Here is a 20,546-nt window from a genome sequence, read left to right on the forward strand (position 1 = left end):
CTCACTTTGACTGATACACACACACACACACACACACACACACACACACACACACACACACACACACACACTCACACACACACACTAGGCGGTGGACTAGTGGCAGAAAATCCGACAGTGGTCTCTGGTTCGAATCCACGGTGTGACAACAAAAACAACATACCTGGACGGACAGCACCCGGACAACACCTGGATCTGTTCCACACTGTCAAAGTGCCTACCCCACCCCACTGTCTAAGTGCCCCTGAGCAAGGCACCTTACTCCCCTAACATCTAATCCCCGGGGCGCCTTGCATGGCTGCCCACTGCTCTGTGTGTCCTCCTGTGTTCACCAGATGGGTCATAGCAGAAAACAAATTTCCCCCCTTGCATGTCGTGTGTGTGTGGGACAATAAATGTATCTTGAAATCTTACAAAGCAGCTGCTGCTCAGTTTAATGTTAGAGCTTCAATTCAGGATCTTAGGAATGATGTCATCATGATGTCATACATATCTGTGCAGTGATGTATTAACTTTTACAACCAATAAGATTAGAGTCATGATCTACAGCTTGTTTAAATCAACCAATCATTCGTCTTCATATAAATGACATGGAGATGACATCATAATAAAATAAGATCATTACAATATAAAAGCATCAGATTGATCAGTGAAGATCCTTTGATCCTTTGATCCTGAAGTGATCACTGATTCTCTGTGAGATGATTCTGGAGAACAACAGGAATCCGAGTCTCTCTGCTGCTGTCAGATTCTGCTCTTCATCCCTCTCCTCTCTTTATCGCTCTCATCGTTCCTTCCTGTGTCGCTGGGGACTCCGGGTCGTTCAGAGACGTGAACCCGGCTTCTGGCTCGGATGTGATTATGACGAATGTGCAACACAAAGACGGTAATTTACCTGTCGGGTTATCACAGACGGCGCTTTAATGAGTTTTCCTAAGACCTGAAGAATGTGTGGACGCGGCTGCAGATGCTCTGATTTATGGAAGATTATTTCTCCAAGTGTATTTTTTTAAGTGAGTGGGGATTCTTTCTTTTTGCCAAGAAAAACTGGAGCAGGAAATGTTTTATATCTTCAGCCTGCAGCGGCCGAGAATCTGCTGAGCGAAGGAAATCTGCTCCAAACCCATTTGTCTTCAACAAGGAGCCACAGGAGGCGTCTGAAGGAGGAGCTCACACTGAACAGGAGGCGTCTGAAGGAGGAGCTCACACTGAACAGGAGGCGTCTGAAGGAGGAGCTCACACTGAACAGGAGGCGTCTGAAGGAGGAGCTCACACTGAACAGGAGGCGTCTGAAGGAGGAGCTCACACTGAACAGGAGGCGTCTGAAGGAGGAGCTCACACTGAACAGGAGGCGTCTGAAGGAGGAGCTCACACTTAACAGGAGGCGTTTGAAGGAGGAGCTCAAACTGAACAGGAGGCGTCTGAAGGAGGAGCTCAAACTGAACAGGAGGTGTCTGAAGGAGGAGCTCACACTTAACAGGAGGCGTTTGAAGGAGGAGCTCAAACTCAACAGGAGGCGTCTGAAGAAGGAGCTCACACTGAACAGGAGGTGTCTGAAGGAGGAGCTCACACTTAACAGGAGGTGTCTGAAGGAGGAGCTCACCTCCTCCATCACCATCTGGTTTGCTGCTGCCCCCTAACGACAGAAGGAGCTGCAGCGGATCATCCGTTCTGCTGAGAAGGTGATCGGCTGCAATCTGCCATCTCTACAGGACCTGTTGCCTCTAGGACCCTGAGGCGTGCAGGTCAGAGGGTGGCTGACCCCTCCCACCCGGGTCACAAACTATTTGAGGTTCTTCCCTCGGGCAGGAGGCTGCGGTCCATCAGGACCAGAACCTCCACACGACCAGCTTCTTCCCGGCTGCAGTCGGCCTCATCAACAAGGCCCGGGACCCCCCCACCTGACTCAGACTTTCATTCCGCCCCCCCACCTCAAGGATGTGTTAAATTAACACATTTATTATATTATATTATACTACAGTACATTGCATATTGCAATCTGACACTTTTCACTGTTTTGCATTTCACTTTTTACTTCACTTTATATATGTTTTATCTTTTATATATTTTTATTTAGATACGTTTCTGTCTAAATAAATGTTACTTTGTATAAATATTAGAAAAAGGGAGTAAATAAGAAGTAAATAGTGAGTAAATATATACTGTTTCTTTTTATTGCTTTTCTTATGTGTGTATTTATTGTGTTTTTATGTTCTCTCCCTCACTTCCTCTTTGTCCTGTGACGTTTTCCTCCTCTCTCTCTCTCTCTCTCTCTCTCTCTCTCTCTCTCTCTGTCCCTCACTTCCTCTTTGTCCTGAGACGTTTTCCTCCTCTCTCTCTCTCTCTCTCTCCCTCTTTCCCTCACTTCCTCTTTGTCTTGAGACGTTTTCCTCCTCTCTCCCTCTTTCCCTCACTTCCTCTTTTTCCTGAGACGTTTTCCTCCTCTCTCTCTCTCCCTCACTTCCTCTTTGTCCTGAGACGTTTTCCTCCACTCCCTCTCTCTCTCTCTCTCTCTCTCTCCCTCTCTCCCTCACTTCCTCTTTGTCCTGAGACGTTTTCCTCCTCTCTCTCCCTCTTTCCCTCACTTCCTCTTTGTCCTGAGACGTTTTCCTCCTCTCTCTCTCTCTCTCCCTCACTTCCTCTTTGTCCTGAGACGTTTTCCTCCTCTCTCCCTCTCTCCCTCACTTCCTCTTTGTCCTGAGACGTTTTCCTCCTCTCCCTCTCTCTCTCTCTCTCTCTCTCTCTCTCTCTCTCTCTCTCTCTCCTCACTTCCTCTTTGTCCTGAGATGTTTTCCTCCTCTCTCTCTCTCTCTCCCTCACTTCCTCTTTGTCCTGAGACGTTTTCCTCCTCTCTCTCTCTCTCCCTCTCTCCCTCACTTCCTCTTTGTCCTGAGACGTTTTCCTCCTCTCTCTCTCTCTCCCTCACTTCCTCTCTGTCCTGAGACGTTTTCCTCCTCTCTCTCTCTCTCTCTCTCTCCCTCTCTCCCTCACTTCCTCTTTGTCCTGAGACGTTTTCCTCCTCTCTCTCTCTCCCTCTTTCCCTCACTTCCTCTTTGTCCTGAGACGTTTTCCTCCTCTCTCTCTCTCTCTCTCACTTCCTCTTTGTCCTGAGACGTTTTCCTCCTCTCTCTCTCTCTCTCCCTCTTTCCCTCACTTCCTCTTTGTCCTGAGACGTTTTCCTCCTCTCTCTCTCTCTCCCTCTCTCCCTCACTTCCTCTTTGTCCTGAGACGTTTTCCTCCTCTCTCTCTCTCTCTCACTTCCTCTTTGTCCTGAGACGTTTTCCTCCTCTCTCTCTCTCTCTCTCTCTCTCTCTCTCTCTCTCTCTCTCTCTCTCTCCCTCTCTCCCTCACTTCCTCTTTGTCCTGAGACGTTTTCCTCCTCTCCCTCTCTCTCTCTCTCTCTCTCCCTCTCTCCCTCACTTCCTCTTTGTCCTGAGACGTTTTCCTCCTCTCTCTCTCTCTCTCTCTCCCTCTTTCCCTCACTTCCTCTTTGTCCTGAGACGTTTTCCTCCTCTCTCTCTCTCTCTCTCTCTCTCTCTCTCTCTCTCTCTCTCTCCCTCTCTCCCTCACTTCCTCTTTGTCCTGAGACGTTTTCCTCCTCTCCCTCTCTCTCTCTCTCTCTCTCCCTCTCTCCCTCACTTCCTCTTTGTCCTGAGACGTTTTCCTCCTCTCTCTCTCTCTCTCTCCCTCTTTCCCTCACTTCCTCTTTGTCCTGAGACGTTTTCCTCCTCTCTCTCTCTCCCTCACTTCCTCTTTGTCCTGAGACGTTTTCCTCCTCTCCCTCTCTCTCTCTCTCCCTCTCTCCCTCACTTCCTCTTTGTCCTGAGACGTTTTCCTCCTCTCTCTCTCTCTCTCTCTCTCCCTCTTTCCCTCACTTCCTATTTGTCCTGAGACGTTTTCCTCCTCTCTCTTTCTCTCCCTCTTTCCCTCACTTCCTCTTTGTCCTGAGATGTTTTCCTCCTCTCTCTCTCTCTCCCTCTCTCCCTCACTTCCTCTTTGTCCTGAGACGTTTTCCTCCTCTCTCTCTCTCTCTCTCACTTCCTCTTTGTCCTGAGTCGTTTTCCTCCTCTCTCTCTCTCTCTCTCTCTCTCTCTCTCCCTCTCTCCCTCACTTCCTCTTTGTCCTGAGACGTTTTCCTCCTCTCTCTCTCTCTCTCTCCCTCTCTCCCTCACTTCCTCTTTGTCCTGAGACGTTTTCCTCCTCTCTCTCTCTCTCCCTCACTTCCTCTTTGTCCTGAGTCGTTTCCTCCCCCCCCCCCCCCCTCTCCATTAGGACAACAGAGGGTTATTTCCTCTCAGATCTCGTCCTCACTTTGTCTTCTGTTATCGCTCTGTTTCCAGATAGTGATGCTTTATTTCCCTGAGCGGTTTTTTCCTCCTTCTCCTCTCTCTCCTCTGATTTATTTCTATTTTCGAATATTACAAAACACCTTTGCAGCCTCTTCCTGTCTGAGTGTTGTAATCTGAACAGGAACAGGAAGAGGTCATTTAGGGACTTTTATTTGTTAAGACATTATGAATGAGTGGGAACAGAATCCCTTTACTTCCTCTAGAGGGAGCTGTGTGGCGACAAAGTCAGTGTGACATATTGTCGGGATCATAGACTGTAAATAAAGATGACGTCACAGCTCCCAGTCTCGCCCCCTGGTGGCTGGCTGTAGTATAAGTCATAAACCCCACCTCCTCCATGTAAGCAGATGGGACATTGTGGTCCTTGTTGACCGTCGTGTCGTTCTCTCCTCAGACTCTCTGTGTCTCCAGAGGTTCGATCCCGGCCTCGGCCTCATCGCTCCCATCAACCCCCTGATGGCGGGCATCAGCCTGGTCCCGCCCCCCCCCGTACCCCCGGACACGCCGGTTATCAAAGAGATTATTCACTGCAAGAGCTGCACGCTGTTCCCTCAGAACGCCAGTAAGACACCACACACATGATGATGATGATGATGATGATGATGATGAGGATGATGAGGATGAGGATGATGATGATGATGAGGATGATGATGATGAGTATGAGGATGATGATGATGATGATGGTGATGAGGATGATGATGATGAGTATGATGATGGTGATGATGATGATGATGATGATGATGAGTGTGAGGATGATGATGATGAGGATGAGGAAGATGAGTGTGAGGATGAGGATGATGATGAGGATGATGATGATGAGGATGATGATGATGAGTATGAGGATGATGATGAGGATGAGTGTGAGGATGATGATGATGAGGATGATGATGATGATGATGATGATGATGAGGATGAGGATGATGATGATGAGGATGATGATGATGAGTATGAGGATGATGATGATGATGATGATGATGATGAGTATGAGGATGATGATGATGATGATGATGAGTATGAGAATGATGATGATGAGGATGATGATGAAGATGATGATGATGATGAGTGTGAGGATGATGATGATGATGAGTATGAGGATGATGATGATGATGAGGATGATGATTATGATGATGATGAGTGTGAGGATGATGATGATGATGATGATGAGGATGATGATGATGATGATGAGTATGAGGATGATGATGATGATGATGAGGATGATGATGATGATGATGAGGATGATGATGATGATGATGATGAGTATGAGGATGATGATGATGATGAGGATGATGATTATGATGAAGATGATGATGATGAAGAGGAGGATGATGATGAGGATGATGTGGATGAAGATGATGATGAGGATGATGATGATGAGTGTGAGGATGATGATGATGATGAGGATGATGATGATGATGAGTATGATGATGATGATGATGATGATGATGAGTATGAGGATGATGATGAGTATGAGGATGATGATGATGAGTATGAGGATGATGATGATGATGATGATGATGTGGATGATGAAGATGATGATGATGATGATGATGAGGATGAGGATGATGATGTGGATGATGATGATGGTGATGATGAGGATGAGGATGAGGATGAAGATGATGATGATGATGATGATGATGATGATGCTGATGAAGATGCTGAGGATGATGATGATGTGGAAGATGATGATGATGATGATGATGATGATGATGATTTGGATGATGATGATGATGATGATGATGTTGCAGACTTGCCCCCTCCATCGATGCGGGAGCGCCCCCCCGGCTGCAGGACGGTGTTTGTCGGAGGTTTGCCGGAGAACTCCTCGGAGGAGATGATCAGGGAGGTGTTCGAGCCGTGTGGAGAGATCACCGCGCTCCGCAAGAGCAAGAAGAACTTCTGCCACATCCGCTTCAACGAGGAGTTCATGGTGGACAAGGCTATTTACCTTTCAGGTGATCACACACAGACACACACGCACAAACACACACACACAAACACACACACACAAACACACACACACACACACACACACACACACACACACACACACACACACACACACACACACACTCCTTCAGAGATTTCATGCAGGATATTTAGGGACATCTAGTGGTGAAGTGATGTCTCCTGTAACCGTCCCTGGAATCTTCGTGAACATGAAACCGATCAGGACAATGTCCCCAAGACGTCCCCTCTCTGTCCTCCAGGGTATCGGATGCGTATCGGATCCAGCACCGACAAAAAGGACTCCGGGAGGATCCATGTGGACTTCGCTCAGGCCAGAGACGATCTGTATGAATGGGAGTGTAACCAGCGGCTGCTGGCCCGAGAGGACAGACACCGCTGGCAGGTCCACGAGGACCGCCTGCGCCCGCCGTCCCCTCCCCCCGTCGTGCACTACTCTGAGCACGAGGCGGCCATGTTGGCAGAGAGACTGAAAGGTGAGACAGGAGAGAGAGAAGTGTTTTATGTCACGTCAGCGTGTTTCTACAAAATCATCGTCATCGCTTTCACAGTGAAATCAGCAACGTGTGGATATAATGTGTTCATTTAACAATAACAGAGATTTAACACAACTCGGCAAAGAACAAACACAAACAAAAACCAACACTACAACAAAATCACACTAAACTTTATGTGATCAGACACACACATATATTATCTCAACAGGCTCATCCACAAACAAACAAAAGAAATACAAATAAAAGTTGATTTCATCCAGTTGTTTTTTCCAGTTGCAAATTTATTTTTGCAACATGATCTTCCAAAATAAGGTAACGTTTAATTAACATAAGAAATGAAAATTCCACGATTTTAAATATGAACTTGATCTTTGCACATTCCTGAAACAACAAAATACATCAGCTCTCGTATTATTATTGTTATTTAAAGGTTAAGTTGTCATATTTGAACCCGTTTCTATGGTGTAGAAAAATCTGTTTAAAAACCCGAGTCTACCAGCTGAGCGTGTTTTCTTTGAATAACCTTTATAAATTCATTCTTCCCCTCGAACAGCGGAGGAAATAAACCTCCATTCCCCCCCCCCTCGCTCCGCGGAGCCTCATTGTGTTCGCTCTAATGTGACTGTAATCTGCTGCTGTGTGTGAACGGGCTTATCAGAGCAACGTGTCTTCTTACAGGTTGTGTTGCAGCCGAGCTCATTAAACGCTCTCTAATTCACCGTCAGTGGCAACGTTCGATTATTATTTAAATGGAGGGGAAAGCGTGCGGCCCACAGAGACTCGTGACTGATGCCGAGCGCAGCTCTTGTTTTTGGATGAAAAGTTGAAAATCAAAAATGCCTTTTGTGTTTAGTGACACTCAGAGAGTCGAGAGCAGCGAGCGACTCACAGGAGGACGCTCATGCTGCGCCGGCGCCGCTCTGTTGGTTTTAGAGCGTCAGAGGTGCCGGGGCCGAGGAGGGGGCGGGGGGGGGGGGGGCTTCAGAGGTTCAGACATTTCACTGCTGCAGAGACATAAAACTCGACTCTTCAGCTGGAAGACAAAAGACAACGTGACCACATTCACCTGCGGGAAACAGAAGATAGTTAAGTTAAGTGAAGTTAAATACCCAGAATGCAACGGGCACACTCCTGGTGGTTGACCACAACATCAGGTGTGTAAATGTTGGCGTCTGTAAACCAGCTCGCAGACGGGATCTTCGTAATCACGTGAAGGAGTCGTTCGGAGAAAAGATCGCAAACAACGTTAAAATCATATAGAACTTAAAATCAGTTTAAAGTTTCACACTTTGCTCTGTTGTTGTTTAATGAATGAATGAACACGTGACCTTCAGGAAATCTTCATCACCTCCTCCTCCTCCTCTTCCTCTTCCTCCTTCACGTCTTCCTCTTCTTCCTCTTCCTCCTCCTCTTCTTCTTCCACTTCCGCCTCCTCCTTCTCTTCTCGCTCGTCTTCTTCCTCCTCCTCATCTTCTTCTTACTCTCCCTCCTCCTCTTCCTCCTCCCCTCAGACGACCATAACTTCGGCGAGGCCACGACGGTGCTGTTCACGTGGATCGACCGCGGCGAGGTCAACCGCCGAACGTCCAATCACTTCTACTCCATGGTCCAGTCGGCCAACGGCCACGTGCGGCGGCTGATGAGCGAGAAGGCTCAGCACGAGGAGGAGATGGAAGTCGCCAAAGAGGTCTTCAAGAAGGCGCTGCTCTCCATCCTGACTCAGTGTAAGGATCCTTCTTGTGTTTGATCACGTCAGTCGAAGTGAAGCCGCTTCCACCATAGTAACCGTGACTGTGCAGTTGTTCAGGTAAGACTCGTCACTTCCTGTTCACGAGTTCCACAAACAGGAAGGACGCAAATATTAAAATGAAATCGTTCTGAAACTAAAGTGCGCTGACGTCTGATTGGATGATTCATTCAGCTTCGGACTGATTGATCCTATTTACAGTATGTGGAGGAGAACGTGACTAAACTGCTTCCAGTCTTTGTGCTAAGCTAAGCTAGCTAACAAACATCGACTCTGGGGCAACGTCAACTCTCAACCGAGCCCTAAAATAAAAACTGACTGATATCAATCAAGGTCGAAATCCAGAGCAGGAAAACTTCTTGCTCTGGATTGCTCCTGATTAACTCCTGATGTAAACACCAGGAGTTAATTCAGATGAAATGATCAGTTCCCACAGGTCATGTGATGGAGGCTTTGGGGGGGGGGGGGTGAGTATGAAGCTGTCAGTCACTGAACGTCCTTCAGAAAACAGGCGTCCTCTCAGCTGCTTCTGTTTGGTCAGGTTTGTGCAGACCTGCTCGTCACATGACTCGCTCACTCAAGGATCGACCTATCCTGGCCTGTTTCCTGTAAACCTGCTCTCTGGGGTTCTGCAGGAGGCGGGGTTAAACTGAAACCTATATATTATATTCTCATGATGTTCGAGTCCTCGTCTCTCTGACAGGAAAACAATATTATTTAGTTTTATTCTTTAACTTAGAACAAACAATGTTTTTCTCTACGTTATTTATTTGTTATGAACATTTGTGAATTTGAGGGAAAGTTTGTCGTGGTCTTTTTAAAGGAGCATTTCACTGAACGGTCGGATTCTGTTACTGCAGCTTTAAATCTGGTTTGTGTTCAGTTCTCCAATCACACGCCTGCATCTAGTTGGACACGCCCCCTACAGATGAAAATAAGTTAGTGGAGGGGCGGAGCTCTCTAATGTCCCAGACCTGTGTCCTTCGTGTCCTCTGAAAGAAGCGTCCCCTGAATTGAGGCCCAGCGTCCTGAGCTGATGATGTCACTGCGGTGAAGTTTGAGTGAACTGCTCCTTTAACGAGCTGCTCGTGGTGTTTGTGGGCGGAGTCAGTCCAAGCTGAACGCTGCATAAACGGCTTGTTTTGTCTTGACCTCCTCCCTCCTCCCTCCTGCCTCCCTCCTCCCTCCTCCCTCCTCCTTTCCTCCCTCCTCCCTCCTCCCTCCTGCCTCCCTCCTCCTTTCCTCCCTCCTCCCTCCTCCCTCCTGCCTCCTGCCTCCTGCCTCCCTCCTCCCTCCTCCCTCCTCCTTTCCTCCCTCCTCCTCTCCTCCCTCCTCCCTCCTCCGTCTTCCCTCCTCCCTCCTCCCTCATCCTCTCCTCCTCTCCTCCCTCCTCCCTCCTGCCTCCTGCCTCCCTCCTCCCTCCTCCCTCCTCCTTTCCTCCCTCCTCCTCTCCTCCCTCCTCCCTCCTCCGTCTTCCCTCCTCCCTCCTCACTCATCCTCTCCTCCTCTCCTCCCTCATCCCTCCTCCTTTCCTCCCTCCTCCCTCCTCCCTCCTCCTCTCCTCCCTCCTCCCTCCTCCGTCTTCCCTCCTCCCTCCTCCCTCATCCTCTCCTCCTCTCCTCCCTCCTCTCCTCCTCTCCTCCTCCCTCCTCTCCTCCCTCCCTCCTCTCCTCCTCTCTCCATCCATTCATCCGTTCATCCTCCCTCCCTCCCTCCTCCCTCCTTCCTCCTTCCTCCTCCCTCCTCCCTCCTTCCTCCTCCCTCCCCCCTCCTTCCTCCTCCCTCCTCCCTCCCTCCCTCCTCCCTCCTCCCTCCTTCCTCCTCCCGCCTCCCTCCTCCTCTCCTCCCTCCTCCCTCCCTCCCTCCTTCCTCCTTCCTCCTCCCTCCTCCCTCCTCCCTCCTTCCTCCTCCCTCCCCCTCCTTCCTCCTCCCTCCTCCCTCCCTCCCTCCTCCCTCCTCCTCTCCTCCCTCCTCCCTCCTCCCTCCTTCCTCCTCCCTCCTCCCTCCTCCCTCCTCCCTGTTCACCCCAAAGTCGAGAAGATCTCAGCTGTTTTCACCGCCACCACGAGGCAAAAGGCGTGGGACCATTTCTCTAAAGCTCAGCGCAGGAACATGGACATTTGGAGAAAGCAGTGTGAGGTCGGTACCTTTTATCTGTTCTGCCCCCCCCCCCCCCTCCGCCTTCTTCTCTGCTGTCCTCAGAAGACAGACAGGCCTGTGGCATCTGTCCTGTTCTTCTTCTTCTGTTTTTTCTTCTTCTTCTGACAGTGGCCTCTGTTGCCACTCCCCCCCCCCCCACCCCCCCCAGTGTGACAACACACTGACACACTGACACTCTGTGGATAACACAATGTGTGATATCAGAAATCACTGAACCCTCTCTTCCTCCTCGTCCTTTCATTCACGTGCACACATCACAGAACCACGCACCACTGTCACGGCAGTATTTATTTATTTACGCACAGTGTTAGAAGATATTATTAAAAACTATTAATGACTCAGCTCCGTAACTCAGCTGTTAAATGGAATCTAAATGTAATTTGCTTTAAGTTGTTTCATATATTTTTTTAATTAAAAGGTTCGTATAGATCAGATATGATGTGCGAGCAAAACTAAGCTGTTGGTTTTAATGTAAATGATGAATTGGATCAATAATCTGCTTCAGTTCAACACCTCAGATCTGCGTCGCCACTTTCCCATCTGCAAAACGTTCGTACTCATGAGTCAGAGTTTGCGTAGAAATACGAACATTTTCCCGTCAAGTTTGTTTTTATAAATCTCAACGTTTTCGTGAGAAGTGGCGTACGCACGTTTCAGGCCCTGTTGTGTGCGTACGCAACGGTTATAAATGAGACACCAGATTATTTATCTTTTCACTTTAATGAACATTCACGAGTTCGATCACAGGTTAAAATCCACATGTTTTATAGCTCTACTGCAGCCGACACGATTTCCAAGGTAACGTAAGTGTTACTCCAGGACGACCAGGATCAAACATGTTGGTTCACGTGTTCAGTCCGAGACACGGACCGGAAATAAAGATGGACGACATGATGCCTCCTCAAAGTGAAGCTGAATCCTCCTGATCACCACCAGGTGGCAGCGATCAGAGATACTTGGAGATATTCTCTGATCGTCAGTAGCTGAAGATCAACACCTGTGAACATGTTTGAATCAATAACTGCTTTTTCCATATTTGTGTTTTGTGATGTTTGTATTTTGGATGTTGGACAGTCAGTCAGTCAGTTAAACAGAACATGTGATGGAGGTAGGAGCTGAAGCCCCAGTGTGAGCGCCTCCTTGTGGCGAGCGTGGTAAGTGTCCGAAGCTGCAGCTCTTTCTCTCGTCGGGTCAGAAACGTGTGGACAGATGAGGAAGATGCAGATGTAACGACACCTCTGTCCCAGCAGGGGGCAGCAGCTCTAAGCTTCTCTCTGTTTCAGCATCAGGGCCAATCAGAGCTGATGAAATCATGGATAGATATTAATGTTCACAGCTGAATGGTCAGAGCTGTTTTGACCTGTCGCTCTCTCACTTAGTTATGAATTTAATTGGCAGCACGATAAATGTTCTTTTAATAATTTAATTAATTTAAAAAGACAAGAATCATAGATCGTGATTTTTATATTAGTGTGAACAAAGTATTGAACTTAAAGATAGATTAAATAAAGATTGAACAATATGATGGCTCCTAAGTGTCTTGATCGCCCCCTGGTGTCTGCCTGCAGTATATATCATAATCCTCATGATATAAAAATGATGTCGGCGCCATATTCAAGATATTTTGGCTTAGAGTGGGAGGAAGTTTATTTATAGTCGCTGGGTCTGAGGCTAAAGATTAACTGTCACCTGGAATCAAACTAACTCAGGTTCAGCTTCACATGGACCAACTCTGATTTAACTTGACTCTGTTCAGCGCAGCTTCCTGATGATCTTCAGAGAGAAGATGTCACATAACTAATAACATGGATCCTCACAGTGTTTATATGAGTCACATGTTGTTTCAGTGTTTGTCCTGCTGATGTTTCAGGAGCTGAGAAACGCTCACAGTGAAGAGATCATGGGAATTAGACGAGAGGAGGAGATGGAGATGTCCGACGACGAGCTGGACGAGAATCCCTGTAAGAGGCTCCGCACTCAGGAGAACGGTACGAGCCACAGGCCGCGTGAAGCCCACGTTCAAACCCCATGTTCAAACCCCACGTTCAAACCCCACGTTCAAATCCGATGCTTTCCCCGTGTCGTCTCCTGCAGGAGTGTGGGATCAGGCTTCTCTGCGGGAGGAGAACGACTCCCTGCGCTGGCAGCTCGACTCCTACAGGAACGAGGTGGATCTCCTGAGGAAGGAGCAGACACACAGTCCAGATGCTCAGATCCAGCAGCTGCAGCAGAAGATGCTCAACATGCAGCAGGTATGTTCTTCTTCTTCTCCTGCTCCTCCTGCTCCTCCTCCTCCTCCTGCTCCTCCTGCTCCTCCTCCTCCTCCTCCTCCTCACAGTCAAAAGGACGAGTCAGCGTCCTCCCATGATCCTTCACTCCACTGATTTCATAAAGCTTTGTCAGAACAAGCAGCTCTTTTACCAGGAGTTCACTTCAACTTCCTGTAACTGTTGATCTCAAGTGACAGCACTGACAGAACTGAGGCACGTTACACACAGACACACACACACACACACACAGACACACACACAGGCCTTGTCCTTGTGGTCGCTGTGTGTTGTGTACTTGACTCGAGCACGTCGCTCTGCTGTCGCTTCTCATTTGTCACCTGCTGATGTCACGAACAGATTCGACTGAACTTCATGTATTAATATTACATTATAATATATAATAAATATACATGAGCATCGTACCCCATCCTGTCACCTGACACTGACCCCCCCCCACCCCCCCCCCATAAATGTGTCGTATTTCTTTTCCACCAGGACGAAGCCGATTCTGAGCGAATCATTTTGAGGAAAGGTCACATTTCAACGGGTTTCAACACATTTTACTAGATGAAAAAATTGTGTTGTGAAGATAATTGTGTGTTTGTCTTCCAGCAACTCCTCAGCCTGCAGGAGAAGCTGACGAGTAAAGAAGCCGAACTGGAGCAGGCGAGAGACGAGCATCGTTACCTGGAGGGGGAGGTGCTCCTGCTCCGAGACAAGGTGTGTGCCCTCTGCTGGTCATCAACCAGATCACAGGTTAGAGCCAGGTCCAGGTTGGAGCTTCTTCAGGAAGAACATGTTGGTTTCCAGCAGCTGTGTGAGTGCAGCGTCCAGACAGGAGGTGATAAGACACAATATCTTCATCAGCTGCAGTCAGTGAAGTGTGTTGGGGTCAAAACACAGCACACGCAACAACATGACACAACATCCTCATGGGACGTTTGCAGCTGTTTATTCACTAGCACAGATTTTGTGGGTTTGCAACTTTTGTTGCTTTTGTGGTTTGTGCAAAAAATAAACACGCAATCACACAGAGAGGATGGTTGACAGGAGAGCTGCTATGACAACTGCATCACCACGGTGTTTTCTTGTGCTTTGAGAGTGAGTCATGTGACCTGAGACATGTAGTGATTAGAGGACGTGTGGTGCAGGTAGAGATCATGTGACCTGAGACACGTAGTGATTAGAGACGTGTGGTGCAGGTAGAGATCATGTGACCTGAGACACGTAGTGATTAGAGGACGTGTGGTGCAGGTAGAGATCATGTGACCTGAGACACGTAGTGATAGAGACGCGTGGTGCAGGTAGAGATCATGTGACCTGAGACATGTAGTGATTAGAGGACGTGTGGTGCAGGTAGAGATCATGTGACCTGAGACACGTAGTGATAGAGACGCGTGGTGCAGGTAGAGATCATGTGACCTGAGACATGTAGTGATTAGAGGACGTGTGGTGCAGGTAGAGATCATGTGACCTGAGACACGTAGTGATTAGAGGACGTGTGGTGCAGGTAGAGATCATGTGACCTGAGACAAGTAGTGATAGAGACGTGTGGTGCAGGTAGAGATCATGTGACCTGAGACATGTAGTGATTAGAGGACGTGTGGTGCAGGTAGAGATCATGTGACCTGAGACACGTAGTGATTAGAGACGTGTGGTGCAGGTAGAGATCATGTGACCTGAGACACGTAGTGATAGAGACGTGTGGTGCAGGTAGAGATCATGTGACCTGAGACATGTAGTGATAGAGACGTGTGGTGCAGGTAGAGATCATGTGACCTGAGACACGTAGTGATAGAGACGTGTGGTGCAGGTAGAGATCATGTGACCTGAGACATGTAGTGATTAGAGGACGTGTGGTGCAGGTAGAGATCATGTGACCTGAGACATGTAGTGATTAGAGGACGTGTGGTGCAGGTAGAGATCATGTGACCTGAGACACGTAGTGATTAGAGACGTGTGGTGCAGGTAGAGATCATGTGACCTGAGACACGTAGTGATAGAGACGTGTGGTGCAGGTAGAGATCATGTGACCTGAGACAAGTAGTGATAGAGACGTGTGGTGCAGGTAGAGATCATGTGACCTGAGACACGTAGTGATTAGAGACGTGTGGTGCAGGTAGAGATCATGTGACCTGAGACACGTAGTGATAGAGACGTGTGGTGCAGGTAGAGATCATGTGACCTGAGACATGTAGTGATAGAGACGTGTGGTGCAGGTAGAGATCATGTGACCTGAGACACGTAGTGATTAGAGGACGTGTGGTGCAGGTAGAGATCATGTGACCTGAGACACGTAGTGATTAGAGACGTGTGGTGCAGGTAGAGATCATGTGACCTGAGACATGTAGTGATTAGAGGACGTGTGGTGCAGGTAGAGATCATGTGACCTGAGACACGTAGTGATTAGAGGACGTGTGGTGCAGGTAGAGATCATGTGACCTGAGACAAGTAGTGATAGAGACGTGTGGTGCAGGTAGAGATCATGTGACCTGAGACATGTAGTGATAGAGACGTGTGGTGCAGGTAGAGATCATGTGACCTGAGACAAGTAGTGATAGAGACGTGTGGTGCAGGTAGAGATCATGTGACCTGAGACATGTAGTGATAGAGACGTGTGGTGCAGGTAGAGATCATGTGACCTGAGACAAGTAGTGATTAGAGACGTGTGGTGCAGGTAGAGATCATGTGACCTGAGACACGTAGTGATTAGAGACGTGTGGTGCAGGTAGAGATCATGTGACCTGAGACACGTAGTGATTAGAGGACGTTTGGTGCAGGTAGAGATCATGTGACCTGAGACACGTTGTGATTAGAGGACGTGTGGTGCAGGTAGAGATCATGTGACCTGAGACATGTAGTGATTAGAGGACGTTTGGTGCAGGTAGAGATCATGTGACCTGAGACATGTAGTGATTAGAGGACGTGTGGTGCAGGTAGAGATCATGTGACCTGAGACATGTAGTGATTAGAGGACGTGTGGTGCAGGTAGAGATAATGTGACCTGAGACACGTAGTGATTAGAGGACATGTGGTGCAGGTAGAGATCATGTGACCTGAGACACGTAGTGATTAGAGACGTGTGGTGCAGGTAGAGATCATGTGACCTGAGACACGTAGTGATTAGAGGACGTGTGGTGCAGGTAGAGATCATGTGACCTGAGACACGTAGTGATTAGAGACGTGTGGTGCAGGTAGAGATCATGTGACCTGAGACACGTAGTGATAGAGACGTGTGGTGCAGGTAGAGATCATGTGACCTGAGACACGTAGTGATTAGAGGACGTGTGGTGCTGGTAGAGATCATGTGACCTGAGACACGTAGTGATTAGAGACGTGTGGTGCAGGTAGAGATCATGTGACCTGAGACACGTAGTGATAGAGACGTGTGGTGCAGGTAGAGATCATGTGACCTGAGACACGTAGTGATTAGAGGACGTGTGGTGCAGGTAGAGATCATGTGACCTGAGACACGTAGTGATTAGAGACGTGTGGTGCAGGTAGAGATCATGTGACCTGAGACACGTAGTGATTAGAGACGTGTGGTGCAGGTAGAGATCATGTGACCTGAGACACGTAGTGATTAGAGGACATGTGGTGCAGGTAGAGATCATGTGACCTGAGACACGTAGTGATTAGAGACGTGTGGTGCAGGTAGAGATCATGTGACCTGAGACACGTAGTGATAGAGACGTGTGGTGCAGGTAGAGATCATGTGACCTGAGACACGTAGTGATTAGAGGACGTGTGGTGCTGGTAGAGATCATGTGACCTGAGACACGTAGTGATTAGAGACGTGTGGTGCAGGTAGAGATCATGTGACCTGAGACAAGTAGTGATAGAGACGTGTGGTGCAGGTAGAGATCATGTGACCTGAGACACGTAGTGATTAGAGGACGTGTGGTGCAGGTAGAGATCATGTGACCTGAGACACGTAGTGATAGAGACGTGTGGTGCAGGTAGAGATCATGTGACCTGAGACACGTAGTGATTAGAGACGTGTGGTGCAGGTAGAGATCATGTGACCTGAGACACGTAGTGATAGAGACGTGTGGTGCAGGTAGAGATCATGTGACCTGAGACACGTAGTGATTAGAGGACGTGTGGTGCAGGTAGAGATCATGTGACCTGAGACACGTAGTGATTAGAGACGTGTGGTGCAGGTAGAGATCATGTGACCTGAGACATGTAGTGATTAGAGGACGTGTGGTGCAGGTAGAGATCATGTGACCTGAGACACGTTGTGATTAGAGGACGTGTGGTGCAGGTAGAGATCATGTGACCTGAGACAAGTAGTGATAGAGACGTGTGGTGCAGGTAGAGATCATGTGACCTGAGACATGTAGTGATAGAGACGTGTGGTGCAGGTAGAGATCATGTGACCTGAGACAAGTAGTGATAGAGACGTGTGGTGCAGGTAGAGATCATGTGACCTGAGACATGTAGTGATAGAGACGTGTGGTGCAGGTAGAGATCATGTGACCTGAGACACGTAGTGATTAGAGGACGTGTGGTGCAGGTAGAGACCATGTGACCTGAGACAAGTAGTGATTAGAGACGTGTGGTGCAGGTAGAGATCATGTGACCTGAGACACGTAGTGATTAGAGGACGTGTGGTGCAGGTAGAGATCATGTGACCTGAGACAAGTAGTGATAGAGACGTGTGGTGCAGGTAGAGATCATGTGACCTGAGACATGTAGTGATAGAGACGTGTGGTGCAGGTAGAGATCATGTGACCTGAGACACGTAGTGATAGAGACGTGTGGTGCAGGTAGAGACCATGTGACCTGAGCAGAGTTTGAGGTGAAGGAAAGAACGATGAGAAACAGACGAGTGTCTACCTGCATGAAGACAGACTCCTCCCCAGCTGTTTAACGTCTCCAGCAGGTCGTCATGGTGAAGCAGTGTGGGATGATGGGAGATGTAGTCTTTGAAGTGAATCTATTTATTCCAGAGCGTGGTCTTTCAGTTGGAGAAAGAACTTATTGATATAAACCTTCAGATTTCCCGGGTGCAGCTTCAGCTCTTCTCCTGGTGCTCAAGCTGCTTCTCTGCATGTGCTCTTGAATTTCTTCTTCTGCTTTTTGAGCATGTGATGCCAGGTGTAGTGATGATGAAGGTGTAGTGATGATGAAGGTGTAGTGATGATGAATGAAAGCAGCGTGACTATGAGAAGAAGAGCTGAAGCTGCAGCGCAAAGGAAAAATCTGTCCAGGCATCATCCTGTTGCATCATCGTCCCCTCAGACGTTCACACAATCACATCATCACATCATGACCTCATCCACAGACTGATGAATCTCTCCTCCATCTCTGTAGTTACTGAACAGTCCTGTGGAGGCGCTGGAGGGAGCCAATCGGGAGCCTCATGAGAAGGTTCGAACTGAAACGACGCGAACCGTCAGTCGATCACCAGAGGAAACATTTTAACAGAGATTCACAGAATTAAATCTCAAACTTGTATTTTTCTTTGAGTTGAATTTGATGTGAGAGCAGGAAAAGTTCAAGTCTTATTTTAACCCTATCGTCAGCACTTTACTGACACACACACACCCACACAGTACATATATGATGAGGGTGAAACATGGCTAGGGTCAGAAGCACATGATAAATATAACATGTTATTTGAAGTGCTTGTTTGTCTCATGGACTTCACAGGATGAACTCTCGTTTCTATGCGTCAGTGGTGAAGGAAGTAATCAGATACTTTACTGAAGTAAAAGTACCTTCACAACTGTGCAAAGATACTGAGGTAAAAGTAAATCAAAGTGTCATCAGCCTCCTGTAGTTACAGTTTTTGTGTTTGTGTGTTTGTGTGTTTGTGTCCTCAGGGGATGAACGGTTGTGTACCATCACTGTTCCACAGCAGAGACAGGAGGAGTGATGTCATCATGAGGGGAGGAGTCACTTCAGAGAAAGAGGCTCTGCTTCTGGGTGACTATTTCATTTATGTTTATTTTGATTGTTTTATTTATTTTTATTTTTATAACTTTATTTATTTGTATTTAATTGATTCTTAATCATATTAATGTATTTATTTATATTAATTTGTTTATTTATATTTATATTATTTATTTATTTTTATTTAAAATGACCCTTCTTCTTCTTCTTCTTCTTCTTCTTCTCTGCAGGCATCATCTCCACGTTCCTCCACGTTCACCCGTTTGGGGCGAACCTGGAGTATCTGGTGTCGTACGTCCAGAGACTCGACTCCAAAGTAAATCAAAGTTACAATTTAACATTAACATTTATAATCCTGCTGATGGCGGCGCCATCATGTCACATTTCAATTAGCATAAATGACACATTTAGAAGTGAACCTGTAATAATAAATACAGTTCAGCGTGTAGTGATTCATGTTTCTGGTCCTCCCAGGTGTCGGCCGGCGAGCTGGAGCGCCTCATGGTCCGACTGCCCGCCGTGTTCCGTCAGGAGCTGAGCGGAGTCGGAGCCACGCTTGAGAAACGATGGAAGTTCTGCGGCTTCGACAGCCTCGGTTCAGTGTGACGCAGGCGCAACGTGCACACGCCAGGACAACACGTTAAGAGACACGCGTGACGCCGCGACCCTTTAGTCCGTGTGCGTGTCACACACACAGCGTCGTCATGGGAATCAGGAGAAACTTTGAAACTTTATCAGACTGAACTCATCATGTGACCTGCGAACTTCTCTAACCTGAATCAGGCTCCGCCTTTTCTCTTCTTCATGTTGAATCAACACAAACAGAGAAAAGAAGAAACTTAAACCAAAGCTAATCCTCGTGTGTTTACACCATGAAACCAGTTTCAAACCAGTTTCATTCATCCACACAACAGGAGCTTGTATTTCTGGGGCTCCGCCCACAAGGACACGCTTTCATTTTTAAACTGTCGTTAGGGAAATCGCTCCAGCCTGTGATCATGTCCTTGGGTCATGAAAATGTATTTATATCATGAAACTGTGCGAAGACTCACTTTGTCTAAAGTGAGATCATTTAAAGACTTTACTCTGGATAGAAAAAACTTTAGAGTTAAAAGATGAGCAAACGGTCTGAAGTGTCCGATCAGGACGAGAGAAGAAGAAGAGATGAAGCTGAGGAGGAGGAGAGGGAGGAGGAGGAGGGGAGGGAGGAGGAGGAGCTGCCAGCTTTACATTACTGAACATCACAGTCAAAAAAGAAAAGATGAAATGAAGTTGTTTTGTATCAAATGAGGTTTTTCTTATTTAAATAAAAATGTTGAAAATAAAACGTTGCAGTTATTCCACCTTAGATGCAGCAGCTCACACATCTGTGGATAGTAGGTCAATACTTTGTGTGTGTTTGTGTGTGTGTGTGTGTGTGTGTGTGTCTAAAATCTAGAGCAGAGCTCCAGTTTGTGTTAAACCTTTATACGAAAGAAGGAGAAAAGATTATCGAGGCTGCTGGGAAATGGATCATAAATCTATGTCGTCTGCGTACATATATCATATCCTGAATCTGAATGAGCTGGCTTAGAGGAAATATTTACACTTCAAATAGCAGTGGGCCGAGGATGGAGCCTTGCAGAACACCGCAATTAAAGTGGAACCATGGGAGCAG

General features: G+C 47.6%; 1 protein-coding gene across 1 annotated transcript in view; it reads left to right on the forward strand.

Moving 5' to 3' along the window:
• The window catches only part of enox1 (ecto-NOX disulfide-thiol exchanger 1), a gene marked incomplete at its 5' end in the record, with an annotated part of 20,237 nt that extends 167 nt beyond the window's left edge, over positions 1-20,070 (forward strand). The window contains 12 exons of the mRNA XM_053440379.1: positions 4,744-4,911; positions 6,095-6,301; positions 6,557-6,790; positions 8,323-8,535; positions 10,591-10,697; positions 12,589-12,706; positions 12,813-12,970; positions 13,601-13,708; positions 18,308-18,364; positions 18,820-18,922; positions 19,120-19,205; positions 19,364-20,070. Coding sequence (XP_053296354.1) covers positions 4,744-4,911; positions 6,095-6,301; positions 6,557-6,790; positions 8,323-8,535; positions 10,591-10,697; positions 12,589-12,706; positions 12,813-12,970; positions 13,601-13,708; positions 18,308-18,364; positions 18,820-18,922; positions 19,120-19,205; positions 19,364-19,495 — 1,691 coding nt within the window. The remainder of the gene's footprint in view (positions 1-4,743; positions 4,912-6,094; positions 6,302-6,556; positions 6,791-8,322; positions 8,536-10,590; positions 10,698-12,588; positions 12,707-12,812; positions 12,971-13,600; positions 13,709-18,307; positions 18,365-18,819; positions 18,923-19,119; positions 19,206-19,363) is intronic.
• Between the last annotated feature and the right edge of the window lie 476 nt (positions 20,071-20,546).

Source organism: Pleuronectes platessa, chromosome 14 (genome assembly GCF_947347685.1).
Source record: "Pleuronectes platessa chromosome 14, fPlePla1.1, whole genome shotgun sequence".
Taxonomy (NCBI): domain Eukaryota; kingdom Metazoa; phylum Chordata; class Actinopteri; order Pleuronectiformes; family Pleuronectidae; genus Pleuronectes; species Pleuronectes platessa.